The sequence below is a fragment of the Stylophora pistillata genome, chromosome 1 (assembly GCF_964205215.1).
Source record: "Stylophora pistillata chromosome 1, jaStyPist1.2, whole genome shotgun sequence".
Lineage (NCBI taxonomy): Eukaryota > Metazoa > Cnidaria > Anthozoa > Scleractinia > Pocilloporidae > Stylophora > Stylophora pistillata.
The window spans coordinates 58094021-58109112 of record NC_142519.1 but is presented as its reverse complement, the minus strand read 5'-3'; the positions used below and the strand labels follow the sequence as shown (position 1 = coordinate 58109112).

Sequence of the window (15092 nt, the reverse complement as noted above, 5' to 3'; positions counted from 1 at the left end):
CGCCCATCCAAGTAGGGTTTCAACTGCATAAGGCAATCTGTCAATTTCTGGTTGACCAGAGGGTTTAACAATTTGTTTTGGTAGAATCAAATCAGAGTTGTTAGTTCCAATTATGAGCTGCACTGGACCTGTGTCGGTGTCACGTGAGTCCAAGTCCTTCAGGTGCTGATACTCTTGCTTGATTGTTGACCACTTCAACTTCTGATCCGGACCATTCAGGCCAGGGATTGTTTTCACATCTCGCAAGGAATACTAAACTTCTTCTCTTCCGACTCGTGCCACATGGCATTTCTTGATGTGCTGGGAAGTAAACACCTTCCGCACATTTACTCCTTGAATTTCAAGATCTACCTCTTTGCCGTGAAGTCCAAGTGCCGGAGCTAAACTTTCATCTATTAGTGTTGTGTTACAGCCTAAGTCACGCAATGCCATCACTTGTTGTTTTCGTGTTTCTCCAAAGACAACTATGGGAAGTACTTCCACCAATGTGCGACCACTAGCTTCACAACCTGCGTACGCTGACTAGCGATACCCTTCGTGGGGCTCCACAGCCTGACATGGTGATGAGTCTTCACCTTCCAAGGATACTTGTGCAGGCTCACTTTCAACATCTGGCACTCGTTCAGATTCGCGTTTCGCTTTTGCTCGTTCAATAAATTTCAAGTCGACTTCATGTACGAGGGTATGATGATGCATGTTGCAGTTCTCAACTTTGCATCTATTCCTACTACGGCATTTACTCAGACGATAACCAGGTAATAAACAACATAAGCAGAGTTTGTGTTCCTCAACAACTTTCACCTTTTCGTTAGGCAACATTCCTTTAAACCTTTTGCACTCCTGCAAAGTGTGATTAGTGGACTGGTGAACTGGGCACCTCTTAGTTCGACAGCTGGAGCGTAAAGCTTCTCCTGTGGCTCCTACAAACAGCCCAGATTGTGATTTGTCAGCTGACCTACGCCTATCAACTTTAGATGTATCTAAACGCTTCCACTCTCTCTTCTCTGACATCCACCGCTGCTTGGACTCGCTGATTTTTGCCTCTTTTCCCAGCCAATTTGCAAATGAATCCCACGTTGAACACTTTGGTTTATCTTCAACAAACTCGGCCCATCTACAGCAAAGGCGTGCAGGTAGTTTAGCAACAGTTGCTTCAGGGACTTGCGAATTAAGCTCATGAAGGAAGTCGTGCTCCTTTAAAATGCCTATCAACTCAGAAACCATTTCTTGATACTGCCTGATCTGCATACTATTTTCTTTCACTATGGTCGGAAATTGGTCTATATGCTTCCTTCCACCTGACACAACTGTGTCTACACGGCCAAAACGCTCCTGAAGCGCAGTCCATGCCTCCTCGTATTTGTCTGAACCTGGCATGAATTTCGCTAGACATGATCTTGCACTTCCTTCCACAGAATCTAGTAGAAATTTAAGCTTCTCTGTTGCATCGTAAACCTCCCTTTTATCTACTTCAACGTTAAATGCTGCTTTAAATTTTGAGTACTCCAGTGGATTTCCATTAAATCTCTGCAAATTTGGTTTAACGATTTTCACAAAGGCTGGCAGTATTTTCTCAAACAACTGATCTGTCTTCGACGTCTGCATGCTAAGGTTTCCTGTGGCAGAGGTTTTCAACTCAGCTTGAACTTTAGCAATAGATGATTCACATCTCTCCTTTTTACAGGGTTGACTAGAGACGTCTGTAACGACCTCTGGTTTAATGGATTTAATTTCCTCGTTGTTAGGTTTTTCGACAACAGTGTTTTCAGTAATTCCCAGGTCTAAGCGCGAGACCCGATCGTTCACGCCGTCTACAGGTAATTCATTCAACTCTTCATCAATATCGCCTTTATTTGACATACCTTCTTCCTGGGCGATGGCATCTTCGAACTCATATTCCAATCTTGATTCTTCAGCTTTCTTTTGAAGTTCCAAAAGCTTTGCACGCTGCTGTTGTTCGGCTCGCAGAAATTCGATCTCATTTCCGAACGTTTCTTCGGCTATTTTTAGTTCAAGGGCTAACTTCTCGGCTTGCAATTTCTTTCTTAAAACGGAACGTTTACTTGAATTAGTGGACTCACTTGGCGTAAACAGTCGTGGTGTTTTGTTTTCTCCTTTGTTCGAGGCACTCATCTTAATGCAACTTGAATGAATCTTCACAGTAATTAACCACACGGCTCGATAATAATAATTCACGCAGTTACATGTACACAGGTGACTTACAGCTTGACTCGGCGATTTTTCACTTGACTTCGCTCAGTATCCGGCTCGAAGGACCAAATGTCGTTGACGAACAACAATTATACTCGGCTGGTTCGATATTTGTATATTTTAATCACTTTATTCGCTCGCAATACTCCAAAACTCAATTTTACTCGCTGTTGAAAAACACTCGCACCTAGCCCATAGCAACGAACCGACCTGTCAATTCACATAGCAACGCAAAAATAAATAGATAAATAAATGTACAGGAAGCGGGAGGGAAAAACGCGTTAAATATTTCTCAGATTTCACGCCCATCATTTCTTCCTAAAATAAACTAGTGGATTTGAACACGAAAAAGTACTCTGCGATCGAGGAATACTGAGTATATTTGAAAAATAAACGCTAATCCGGTTGATATGTAAAAGTCAATATTGTTTATGCATGATGCCAGAAACTTTCAAACAGAAAATATAGGGAAAATATGAAAATCTTCGATGACAAAAAAAACATGCGTTTATCAGGTACAGAAATTTTAGATTAGTTTGGTCATTGCTGCCAAATGACACAATAAAATTGGAAAGTTTACGACGTTCCCGATCCAACAAACGTCATTGTGACGTTATCCCGTGGCTATTGTAAATACATCTGTGAGATCAATAATCATTACTTTCGTAACCTGAGAGTACTTGCCCGAACATCTCATCTTCACGTAAGGCAAATGAAGGGTGGAACATGGCCTTCTTTGCTTTTATAACACTTGCTTTGGCCTCACTTGCTTTTAGTGAGATCAGCGCTACCTCGAAAACCACCCTGGAATCTCCAGACGGAGCGTATCAGCTGCAATGGAGATATAACAACAGCCAGTTGATTTTCACTCTTGCTTGTCAAACAACCGGTTACTGCGCGGTGGCGTTTAGTGGAACAGCCGATGGTAAAAACATGGTCAATTATGACATAGCCGTGACAGGATATGCCTCTGGTGCAGGATACGTAGATGTAAGTCAATCTGCAATATTTTCTTCATCGATAAATTTCGTTTCTTATTTTTGTTTAACACATTGACAGTTCGCTTTCATTTTGCCAAACCGCTTTGGCAGGCATCGAGATCATGCAAGAATGGTAAAATAATTCTTTCGAAATAAAGCCGAGCAAATCAAGATTATGTATCAAACAGCGAATTTCAGGGTTTCTCAGACTTCTGCCGTGTTGTGAGCATTGTGGAAACAACATTCTTGTTTCATATTTCTCCAGGGGGTTGCGTTCAAAGATGCTGAAAGGTTTCCACCTGGTCTTTATTTACAAGGCTTAGTGCATTCTTCAGAAAATCTTCATCTAATAAAATTGAAAGAAGAGAGAAACAAAACTGTAAAACTGTGAAAACTGTACTTTTTGCTGTTAGGTTCGGCTGACCGGTTTTTCACTCATTAAGTCGCGTAAAAATTGTTCTCTAGTAATTAATTATGAGAAGCGAATATACTAGAGTTTCTGTTTCTTTTGTTATTCTAATATTGCCAGCCGTGGAGCTCATTTTCTTAGGAACGCGTAATTTCCTTGTAATCAACTTGAGGTAGTCATGCCAAGAGAAATTTCAAGTAACAGGTTGGTGAGCAAATTAGTTTTTTAGGGTGAGCAAATTAGTGTGATAGTAATGGATTGTCGCCAAATTATTTACTAAAAAAGTAAACATTTTTTTAGAGACAAAAAAAGCTGCGTCATTTGACCACAACCCAGTAAAAAATTGTCGTCTGATATGTATTTCCCTCCTGTCTTCCAAGGCAATGATAATAGATCCATAGATTCCATTCCAATAAAATTTCAGACTAAGAAAAAGCGAATAATCATCCTACAGACACCCTTGACACCCGCCTCCCGGTTAGCTCAATGGATAGAGCGCTGGACTGTTGTGCGGGAGGTCGAGGGTTCGAGCCCCGGCCGGACCAACACTCAAGGTCTTAAAATAATTGAGAAGAATTTGCTACCTTTCTATAACATCAAGAAATGGTTAGATATGCTAGTCTTCTCGGATAGGGACGAATAAATGGAGGTCCCGTCTCCTGCAGGGTTGGGGCAGGAGACGTTAAAGTGCACCTACACTCAAAAAATTTTTTTCGCTTAACGAAGTAAGCTTATTTTTTTGAGTATTTCTGCGCAAAAATTTTTTTATTTGCTCAAATCTTCAATTTTCTATGCCCAGTCAAAATACGGAAAATCGGCCGCCATCTTGCCCCACGACCGAGTTTAAAGAAGAATGGCTCTAGCGGGTAATGTGACGTCAAATCGAGAACACGAAAGTCTGCATCTCACACATTTTCACTTGTTTGGGAAGATTGTCGTCGATATCGTCCGAAATATGCCGACTAGGTGTGTTGTATGAAGATTGTATGGAGCGCGATACCCTCTTGCAAATTTCGCACGTTGCTACATCTTTCTACAACAAACTTAGTCGGCATATTTTCGGACAATTATCGACTACAACCTTCCCAAACAAGTGAAACTGTGTGAAAAGCAGACTTTCGTGTTCTCGATTTGACGTCACATTACCCACTAGAGCCATTCCTCTTTAAACTCGGTCGTGGGGCAAGATGGCGGCCGATTTTCCGTATTTTGACTGGGCATAGAAAATTGAAGATTTGAGCAAATAAAAAAATTTTTGCGCAGAAATACTCAAAAAAATAAGCTTACTTCGTTAAGCGAAAAAAATTTTTTGGGTGTAGGTGCACTTTAATTTCCCACACACGAGATTACTGTGTGATGGATGTCCTCCCTGGGGTGGGATGAGTGGGTTAGGACAGCAGGTCCACATCAGCTATTACAGCTGCCAAATTAATCAACCTGCTAAAACAAATAAATGAACTTCGACTTGGTCGACCACAGTAATGTGCAGAATGCTTGCATGCCTGAACGTGTCACACACATATACACAGTACATTTAACATACTTAGTATATAGTTCTCTGTCATGATCACCTAAAAGTAGAGTATTGCCTCTTATATCTCAGTTACTTTTGCCATAATTTTATCTTACGATATTGTGAAGCGCGACTGAATATATTCATATAGAGGTGTGCGCTATATAAATGTAAATTATTATTATTATTATTATTATTATTATTATTATTATTATTAAACCCTGAAGAAATGGAGTACGAATTCTCGTGATAGAATATTATCTTCTCGTCTTTCACGCTCTCAGTCTGGTGATTTCGCCGTAGGTGTGAGTTATCGTGACCGCGTCCTTCAGTTGTTCTCATGAAATTATTGTGAGGAATGTTGCTAGGCTACAGTCGACTTACGCTATTCCTAATCTTAAAATTAAGCTTTGTTAGGCAAACAAGTTTCCCCGTCACTCACTGTTGGTTAATTTTCTAGGAAATGATCTGTATGTGACTGGTGTAGATTACTTCCGCTACCCTTTCAACCAATCAGATGCAAAATTAAAACCGATCATGACTCGGACACTCGCTTTTGTTTTTTTCCCACGCTTGCGCTTGTAGCTGACCATATATGGTTTATTTTGAGTTATCATCGCTCCTACTTTTTCTGATTGGCTGCCCTGAGTACGTTGGGTTTGGTTCTACGATACTCAATCGTCAAATTCTCTATATAAAAATTTACGTTGAAATTATAAACGGTGGCATTCTTCACTTTGACGCTTTATGGTAAACCTGAGGCGGTTGGACTTTGTTTTGAAAGGATCACTGGAGCCGAGGGCCGGGACCACCGAAAAAAGATGGAATACAAAGTTACAAACTCATATCAGCCTCTGAAGCTGCTGGGAAAACCACTGTGGAGTTTTACAGGGATGCTGAGACGGGAGATGCTGAAGACGTCCAATTTAAGGTATTAATGATACGATTTAGTAGCGTAAAGATGACAACACTGCTCTAAACTCGCCTTTTCTAGTTCTAAGTCGATATGATATCTTTTCATGCCGAAAAGCCGAGTTGTTCGCAGCAGAAATCCTTCAACGGAAATCCTTCAGGGGGGAAGAAAACGAGTATCTTAGACCCCCCCCCCCCCCCCCCCCCCCATCCACCCTATCCAAAGAATTTCCTACAGGAAATATGGAAGAAAGATATTCTTAGGGAACATGTCTAACAGATCCCGATTGAACGATTCATCCCCAGCATCTGCTCTCAAACCACCTACCACCCCGTCCCCCCACCCTCTTCGAAACTGAGGAAAACCCATCTTTTTGCAATATTTCCTTTGTTTTATTCATTTTTTTCCTTTGTGCAGAATACCACCGAAGTTAAAGTGATATTCTCCTCGAAAGCCACCAGTGATGCGAACAATAATGGTTTGTCAAAACACGACAAGACCAAAATATTGGATGGGAGATATAACTTGATTTCTTTAGCGAAGGAACCTCCGCCGTTGCCATCAACAACAGCCATACAACCATCGGCAACAATGATGTCGACAAAAGAATCGGTGGCTCCAACGACAAAAGAATCCGTGGCTCCAACGACAAAAGAATCGGTGGCTCTAACGACAAAAGAATCGGTGGCTCTAACGACAAAAGAATCGGTGGCTCTAACGACAAAAGAATCGGTGGCTCTAACGACAAAAGAATCGGTGGCTCCAACGACAAAAGAATCCGTGGCTCCAACGACAAAAGAATCCGTGGCTCCAACGACAAAAGAATCCGTGGCTCTAACGACAAAAGAATCGGTGGCTCTAACGACAAAAGAATCGGTGGCTCGAACGACAAAAGAATCGGTGGCTCCAACGACAAAAGAATCCGTGGCTCCAACGACAAAAGAATCCGTGGCTCCAACGACAAAAGAATCGGTGGCTCCAACGACAAAAGAATCGGTGGCTCCAACGACAAAAAAATCCGTGGCTCCAACGACAAAAGAATCGGTGGCTCCAACGACAAAAGAATCGGTGGCTCCAACGACAAAAGAATCCGTGGCTCCCACGACTCCAATGGCTCCTCCAAAATACGCAAGTGTCATGTCTCCCGATGGCTCATTCAAACTCGAATGGACCTACAGCAACAGCAAACTGATGTTCAACATGACCTGTAAAACAACCGGTTGGTGTGCTGTAGGATTTACCACAAAAGCTGATGGAAGAGGCATGAAAAACTACGATATAGCTGTGGCTGGGTCTGCCTCCAATGCCGGACATATGTGGGTTGGTATAAAGGAAGCCTGGATGAATGAACAAATTGATTGACTGACTGAGTGATAGGCTGATTGGTTGGTTAATTGACTGACCAGCTTGGCGAACTGGGCAACCTACTAATGGACCGACCGCCGAGCAACTGGCTGGCTGACTGATTCATTGACAAATTCACTGACACACTGACGTCTGACTGACTAACTGACAGACTGCATGGCTGACTAGCTGACTGATTGACTGACTGACTGACTGGCTGGCTGACTGACAGACTGATTGACAGACTGACTGACTGACTGATTGGCCGACTGACTGGCTGACTGACTAACCTATTGAATAACTAATTGACTAAATGACTGACTGACTGACTGATTAGCTTATTGGATAGCTAATTGACTAAATGACTCTCTGACTGAACAACTAACTGAGTTGCCGACTCACTGAATAGCTGACTAACTGACCTACTGACTACTGACTGATAGATTGACTCAGTGAATTACTCACTCCATAACTGACTCACAAACGTATTGCAAATGAAAGAGAGACAAACAAATTAGTGAAAATAATATAGATGAACTTTTATTTTAGAGTAAATACAAGGTAGGGCCCGCTAACCTTTAACAAACTCTATAAATATGCAATTTAAATTAATAGCATTGGCCTTCATTTGCTAACAGGATTACTGGAGCACGTCCTTATCAAAACCAACCAGAGACCCAAACCAAAGCTTCCTCCTAACAAAGGTGAGTGGAAAGGACGGTACAACCATGTTGGAGTTCTCCAGGGATGCTGTAACAGGCGACACTGCCAATGATGTGCAGTTCCAGGTAAGACTTTTAGCCAGACACTGCAGGCTATAAAAATCAATCACAAAATTTGGCTTAATTCGAGGAAAGAAAGCTGGTCACCGATGGCTTTGCATATTGATGCCGTGCCAAAATTTCAAAAAGTAAATCTGTGTGAGAAATTGAAAACTGTGTACTATGAATAGAGGAGCTTTTCATAACCTATAACAGGCCAGTATGGTTGGTTACCAGTTTTCTTTAAATGTAAAGAACAAGTAACAGGCTTTCAATATTGTTTCTAATCCGTCCAATCATACTTCTATTAATTCATTCATACATTCATTTATCCTTCATCTATGCACTTATCCACAATGATCCAAACTTGTTTATTTCCTCATTCCTTCATTCATTCATATTCACTCATTCTTCACGTACTCATTCACTCATCCAATATGTTTCTTCGTTTCCCTGTTTTCTCGTTTCCTCGTTCCCTTATTCCCTCGTTCCCTCTTTCCCTCGTCACCTCGTTCCATCGTGCCTTCGTTCCCTTGTTCCCTTGTTCTCTTGTTCCCTTGCTCCCTTGTTCCCTTGTTCCCTTGTTCCCTTGTTCCCTTGTTCCCTTGTTCCCTTGTTCCCTTGTTCCCTCATTTTGCTGTTCCCTCGTTCCCTTGTTCCCTCGTTGCCTTCGTTCCTTCGTTCCTTCATTCATCAAGTCTTTTTATTGCTATCATTATCAGGATGATACCCAAGTAACAATTGTGTGGGCTTTAAGTGGAACTGATGCAAACGTCGGCCTGTCAAAACACACAGTAACCGGGATACTAAGTGGCAAAACATAACATGATAAAGGAAGCGATGGAAGCGAAGACTGGAACTAAACCGAACACTGGTCATGTGATTTTCCCGTCTTCTGCTACTTTCTTGGCCTGCATGACTGCCTATTTTCTTGCATTTTAACCTCCATGATAATTATAGAAACATAAAACTATAATTACTATGGTAATCTTGAAATAATTGAGTAAGTTTTTGATTAACTTTTCATGGTAAACCTGCTTTGCATTAGTTTTGTCTTAGTGCCCAATCCCCCTTCCCCCCCAGAAGAAAATTCTGAAGAACATCGCAATCTAGTCACTGCCTTTTTTTTACGCTCACGGGTTTCAAGATTTTCCCAACTTGCTTTTCGATAGCTTCCCTATTTTCATTTGACGTGGTGATTACTTTGGTTTTTGTTTTGCGACACTAGCTACTCGCGTTCGCGTTAGCTTAGTGAGAAAAACTAGAAGTTGCTCCAAAACAGAAACAAGAACTGCTTTATCGCATAAAGAAGTAAAACCTAAGTACTCCGGAATAATGAGTTTCAAAACAGCATAATTATCTGCCAGGTGAACAGTTGTAACTAGTCAGAGGTGATAGGGAAATGCAAACCGCGTTACCCCGGAAGTAAAAACCTTTCACCAGAGCTTGATAAGGCGAGGTCGCATGGAAGGGATTGATGTGATTTGCTCCAACAAAACCGTTATCATATTACTCGCTGTAAGTGTTTAATACCTATACATAAATGTATCTCTGCCTACATATCAAAGCTTTATTTGTCTTGTACTTGGTTTTGTTACCACTCTTGTTATCTTGTCTATATATCATCTTAATATATACTAAAACAAAGGATAGCATCGAAGGCACGCTCTGATTAGCAACTCAAACTCCGAATATCCTTTGCTATTCAATTCCGAGCAACGCGCGCGGGATTTTTTGCCTGAAAATATTGTAATCGTTGCAGGAATGAATAACTTAAACTGATGATGATGACAATCTTTGATGAGGAAACTTTTTCACTAAAAAGTGGTTTACAAAAAGGACCTCGAAAATTAAAAATTAAAAATTTACAATGAATAAAAATGCTAAAAGATGCTACTAAAAACTAATGTATCTTATGTGTAATACAAAACTTAAATCAATGAATTAAAAATCTTACGCTTCAAAATATTTACATTATCAGCGGCTCGTATAGTTTTGTCCAGCGAGTTAAAATCACTTACAGCATGATAGCCAGTTCTTTGTTTGCCCCAGTTTCTTTTAACGGATGGAATTTTGAGGTTTGCTTTATTTCTTGTGTTGTAACTATGCTGTTCTTGCTGAGTGACTAATGTTAGTTCGTGATGCGTGAGACTATTAAGACATTTATATACATGTACGCATCGGCGCTGGAAGCGCCTTTTTTCTAGTGTTAACCACTTCAGTGTAGTTAACGCATCAGACGCAGAGGAATACAGTGGTCGATCTAATATTATTTTAGCCGCCTTATTTTGAAGCACTTGCAAACTAGACATTAAAGTTACATTATGTTTGTCTCCCCAAACTAAATCAGCATACTCGAATAAGGGCATAACAAGGCTTTTATAAAAAAGGTAACTCATCTTTTTGTGCTCTATTATCTGACTGTTTTCGGCGGCTCGGTAAATATTCACCACTAACCACCTCCCTTTCGGCGAATAGTTTTTAAATGTAAAGCAATATTCGGTTGTCAAAGATGATGTCTTTTCATAAGGACAACATGTTATGGTGATTCACAAGTTTAGAGAAACTGGGTGTCGTGTTTCTAAGGCTGTTTAAGAGCTTTCCGAATTTCACCTGTATTGACCTTTCACATCACGTCACAACGGCCCTTGAAGGCCTAAAAGACATCCCAACCAAACTTTTTTTAATTTACGCCTATAAACTCAAATCATTGCCAGAAATTTGGGACAATATGGCGGAGGCGATTCTCGTGTTACAAGCAAGATGGCGCCGAAACAGTATGAGAAAATGTATTGGAAAAGATTATTTTTTCAAAATAGCTGTCTAAGAATGGGATATTCTTTCGCTGCGTACTTGGAAATGCAGCCTGCATCGGTTAAAGCGTCTATCGCTGCGAAAAAGAAATACTCAAATTCAAGCCTACTTTTTCCCAAGGTAAACAAGTAAACTCATAATTCTGACTCTATTCTCCCATACAAACTTTTAAAATCTGCTTCGACTAGGTGTTACAATTGTTATGTCGTGGGAACAACCTTGTGAAGATTCGCAACCGCGTAGTTCGATATGCATTCTGCAGAAGTTTGCTAAACTAAATCGCTCGTAAACGGTCGAATATGTTGGCCCACAAATTTTCCTCGAGCCGGGAAACTCTTCGTATTTTCACAGAGTTCAAAAGCCAAATAAGCCATTTTTAAATACCCCAATTTTAGGAAGGAAGAACACGAAAGATACAAGTCCCAGTAACTGCACAACTTTGCCGCCATTTTCCTTGTTTTGACGTCTCCTTTGGCTTTCTGGGATAGAAAGGTACCAGGCCTTTCTCTCGGGGGGTTTTACGAAAACAGAAAGCTACGTGTTCACTTCACTTCCGACGTCGCCATATTGAATTGTCTGTAATACGATATACCGCTGACATTTCGTAACGGGCTCAAAATGTCCCCGATTTCTGGTGACGCCAAAAACAATTCATATTACGACTTCAAATTGGAAAAAGGTTTTGTAGTCACACCAGTATTACATGTTCTTTTATCATGAGACTAGAGAGACTTAGCGGACGCACTCAACATCAAAAGGGAGGAAATAAGGCGGGATGGAAGGGTGAAAACTGTCGAGAGAAACCGCAGAAAGGTTGAAAACATATAAAACCACACAAATACTGTAACTTCTGCCCTAACACTAGTACACAGGCAGGCAAGATGGAAATCGATTACAAATTTCATACGCAGTAGGGAGACCGTAAGAATAATGGAAGGATGAAAGAAAGTTGTTATCTATTAAAAAAAAAAAAAGCTTTCTGCTACTTTGCTATATCTAGTATTTTATTTATTATTAAAAAAGAGAAATTGTAACTAAGAACATTGTACAAATCATATTTTTTCATTTACCTAAATTTGTCCATTCGAAGTAGTTTACAAAATTTGCAACATTGAAAACGTGAAATGAAAGCTTACTTAATGGAGTTCCTATTTTCAAACCGTACCAGATTGTTAATCAACATGACGATGTTTAGCCTTCGGCAAAACTTCAGCAAAAAACCAGATACCTAAAATTGTATTTGTTTCTAACTGAACTTAACATTTATGAAAGAAACTAGGTCCCGAAATGTAATATTCAAAGTCTAAGCGATCAAAAGAAAATGGGATCTCTTCCTTCTCGCAGAGAGCTTTTGATTTTTTTACTCTAAATTTGTTTCACTCATTCCGAGTGATATTTCTCTTTTACATACTATAATAATGTAACTGATTCCAGCGTATAGAAATCATAGTAAAAAGAAATATGTTTTCGGGGTTCTTTAGGTGTTACATATCACGCTGGCATCCTCACCGTGGCCACAGTTGTGACTTCCCCAGCCTCTGTGTGCACAGTTGAACAGAGAAGCTTCTACTCCTTGACATCCCACGTCATCCATCCAGATGGGATCAGATCCCTGACCGTATCGTGCGCTGTGAGGAGCTGATGATGCGCTGGGAAACCCAAGCTGACGGCAAACCACATTAGCATCATTCATATCCCAACTATCATCACAGACCGTGCCCCACTGCCCATTGTGATAGACCTCCACGCGGCCATAGCTAGCGCCACCATTTACCAAACGCACTGGCAAGAAACACTCCACACTGGCGTCCCTACTGTGTGTACAATCATGGTTTCCCCATCCACGATGTCTACAGTCATATACATGAGACTCACTGCCTGAGCATGCCAGGTCGTCCATCCAAATTGGACCAGTACCTTGACCGTGGGTGGCGCCACTATAGGCTCGATTCGCTCGTGTGTAACCAAGCTGCCTGCATACTACATTAGCATCGTTGATATCCCACGCATCGTCACAAATTGTACCCCACTGGCCATCATAGTAGACCTCAACCCTTCCAGTAGCTGTGTTACCATTGATACGTAAGGATCCATCAGTAAGAACTGATAACAGAATTGAGAGAATAAATAGCAAGTTGATAAATAACTTGAGGTAACTGACATTCCTCTCTCCTCTGTTATTAAATCATTTGCATGTACATACATAATATAACATAACATAACATACGAAACTGCAATACCATAGAGTCGTATTTTTGCAAGATAGAGTAAGATGTAGGAAAATTAAGCTCTACGTTATAAAAAAAAATCAAATGATTCTAAATAGTGACTAGTGCGACTAACTCTTTTGCCAAACTTTGCAGAAAAAAATCCCTATAGAAATAGCATTCACAGAATTGTCTATCGAATTTCGAACACATAAGGCTAAAAACTAAGGGTGTTTCTGAGAGGAAGTCGTCTCGCTCCGACTAGTTTTTGAAAAATCAAAACATCTTGAGCCACCTTTTGATAAGCTTTACCTCGATATGCTGCTTGAAAACCGTCGTACGTATTTGAGCCATCAGACGAAAACTTTACGTAGAGATTATTAGAAGAACTTGTAATAGGTGGCGGGAGAGAAGATCCACTCATTTTTCTTATCAGAGGCGAAGACACCGACCCGCCATCGTACACAGACACGAAATCAGCAGACGATTCAGTGCGAAAACTGGAGAAGACAAGTTCTATAACTGCATTGGAGGAAAAATTCCATCTGCAATCCATATTATTGTAATATTGCGAGCCAGCTTGAGTTATTCTGATGTGACCAGATGTACCTTTTGAGGTAGACAACACGCAAGAGCTTGTTGCTGTCAGGCGTGGAGCTGTCGGAAATAGAGAAACGTAATTAAGGTAGAGCCAAACGAGGCAGAAAAAAGTCTTATCATGGACCATATACGGCCCCGTGAGAGCTATTACTGAAAACCATCATGATAAAAATCCCTGTGTGGGCGGGATATGGGGGCCTTAGGTGATGGCGCGAACAGGGCCGGAAAAAGTTGCGCAGTCCAGCGTAAGGCCTCGCAAGGGTGAAAGTGTAACAAAGGCAAAAGCAGCGGTCAAATAATAAAATGCTAATGTACTCAGTTAGTTGGGGCCGGGCATGAAATGTTTGACTCAATGTGATGACAAACGAGCCAAGTTCAGCGTTCAGCCCTCCCACTCAGGAGCTTAGCATGAGAAAGAGAAAAAAAGGGCCGAGAATTCGAGACAGAGCATTCTCGTGTCTAGATGTAATACGTTACTACAAACCCAAACCAACATACCATGAAAATACAAAAAACAGGCAAAAGAAAAATTCAAAGTAAAACGTTAATGGCCGAGAAATTTAGGCTGACCTTAGTTCGATGCTATACCAGCTCATTTTGAGAAATTTTAGCGAATAATTCAGTCAACGCGAAAAGGATTATAAGAGTGTCAGAAGCCAGTTAGTCATGGTAAAATGAAAACTAACGTCTTTGAGAAATGGTAGGTTTAGGGCTCTACGCCTTGAAGTGAGGAAGGAAGAGCCTTCTGATGCCGATACTCAGTTACCTTCGCATTTAGCTTTTCCATCCCCTACGTATCCTGGCAAACAGATGCATTCATACGAACCAGGAACATTCACACATTGGCCTTGAGCATGACATGAAGATGAACCCGAGCTGCACTCGTCAACGTCTGTTCAATAAAATATCTCAATTTATTGTCATGACATTACGCGCTACCAATTTGCAATTATACAACTCACAATGCAAGAAAAAAAACCAAAAGGAAGAAAATGGCCAAATGTTTCCTCGCAAACTTGAAAGGCTGAAAGCTAACCTAAAATATCTCTAATAAAAGCTAAATGAACATAATTACGCCTCTTACTTCATCTACTTACCAAACTACGAGGTCTACTCATTATTATTAGTGTTACTTTTATTTCATTACAATTGACTAATTAACGTAGAAATAACATGAAATAACAACAACCAGTCTCACTACTCTAGCTAGTACACAACCTGAAAACCTGACTGATTTTATACCTAAAATCAAAAATATAACCCATTCTTTTAGGGTTTGGCTATACACAAGAGGTTATAAACAGTTTATAATCCCTTGCCATCTGTTACTTATAAATGAA

At 40.6% G+C, this 15092-nt stretch overlaps 1 protein-coding gene and 2 pseudogenes across 3 annotated transcripts in view; 1 reads left to right on the top strand and 2 right to left on the bottom strand.

Moving 5' to 3' along the window:
* LOC148743311 (uncharacterized) overlaps window positions 1-2384 on the bottom strand; it is a 4536-nt pseudogene extending 2152 nt beyond the window's left edge.
* Window positions 2385-6455: 4071 nt separating this feature from the next.
* LOC148743310 (uncharacterized) lies at window positions 6456-10477 on the top strand (annotated as a pseudogene). Its single transcript, XR_015989052.1, has 3 exons — window positions 6456-7346; window positions 8009-8158; window positions 8854-10477. The product of XR_015989052.1 is annotated as an uncharacterized LOC148743310 (transcript).
* Window positions 10478-10837: 360 nt separating this feature from the next.
* Window positions 10838-15092, bottom strand: part of LOC111337121 (uncharacterized) — a 34587-nt gene continuing 30332 nt past the window's right edge. For both annotated transcript variants that reach the window (XM_088725829.1, XM_088725832.1), the window contains exons 15-17: window positions 14519-14644; window positions 13465-13809; window positions 10838-13048 (exon numbers count right to left, since the gene is read on the bottom strand). In XM_088725829.1, coding sequence (XP_088581955.1) covers window positions 12423-13048; window positions 13465-13809; window positions 14519-14644 — 1097 coding nt within the window. In that variant the 3' untranslated portion in view covers window positions 10838-12422. The remainder of the gene's footprint in view (window positions 13049-13464; window positions 13810-14518; window positions 14645-15092) is intronic.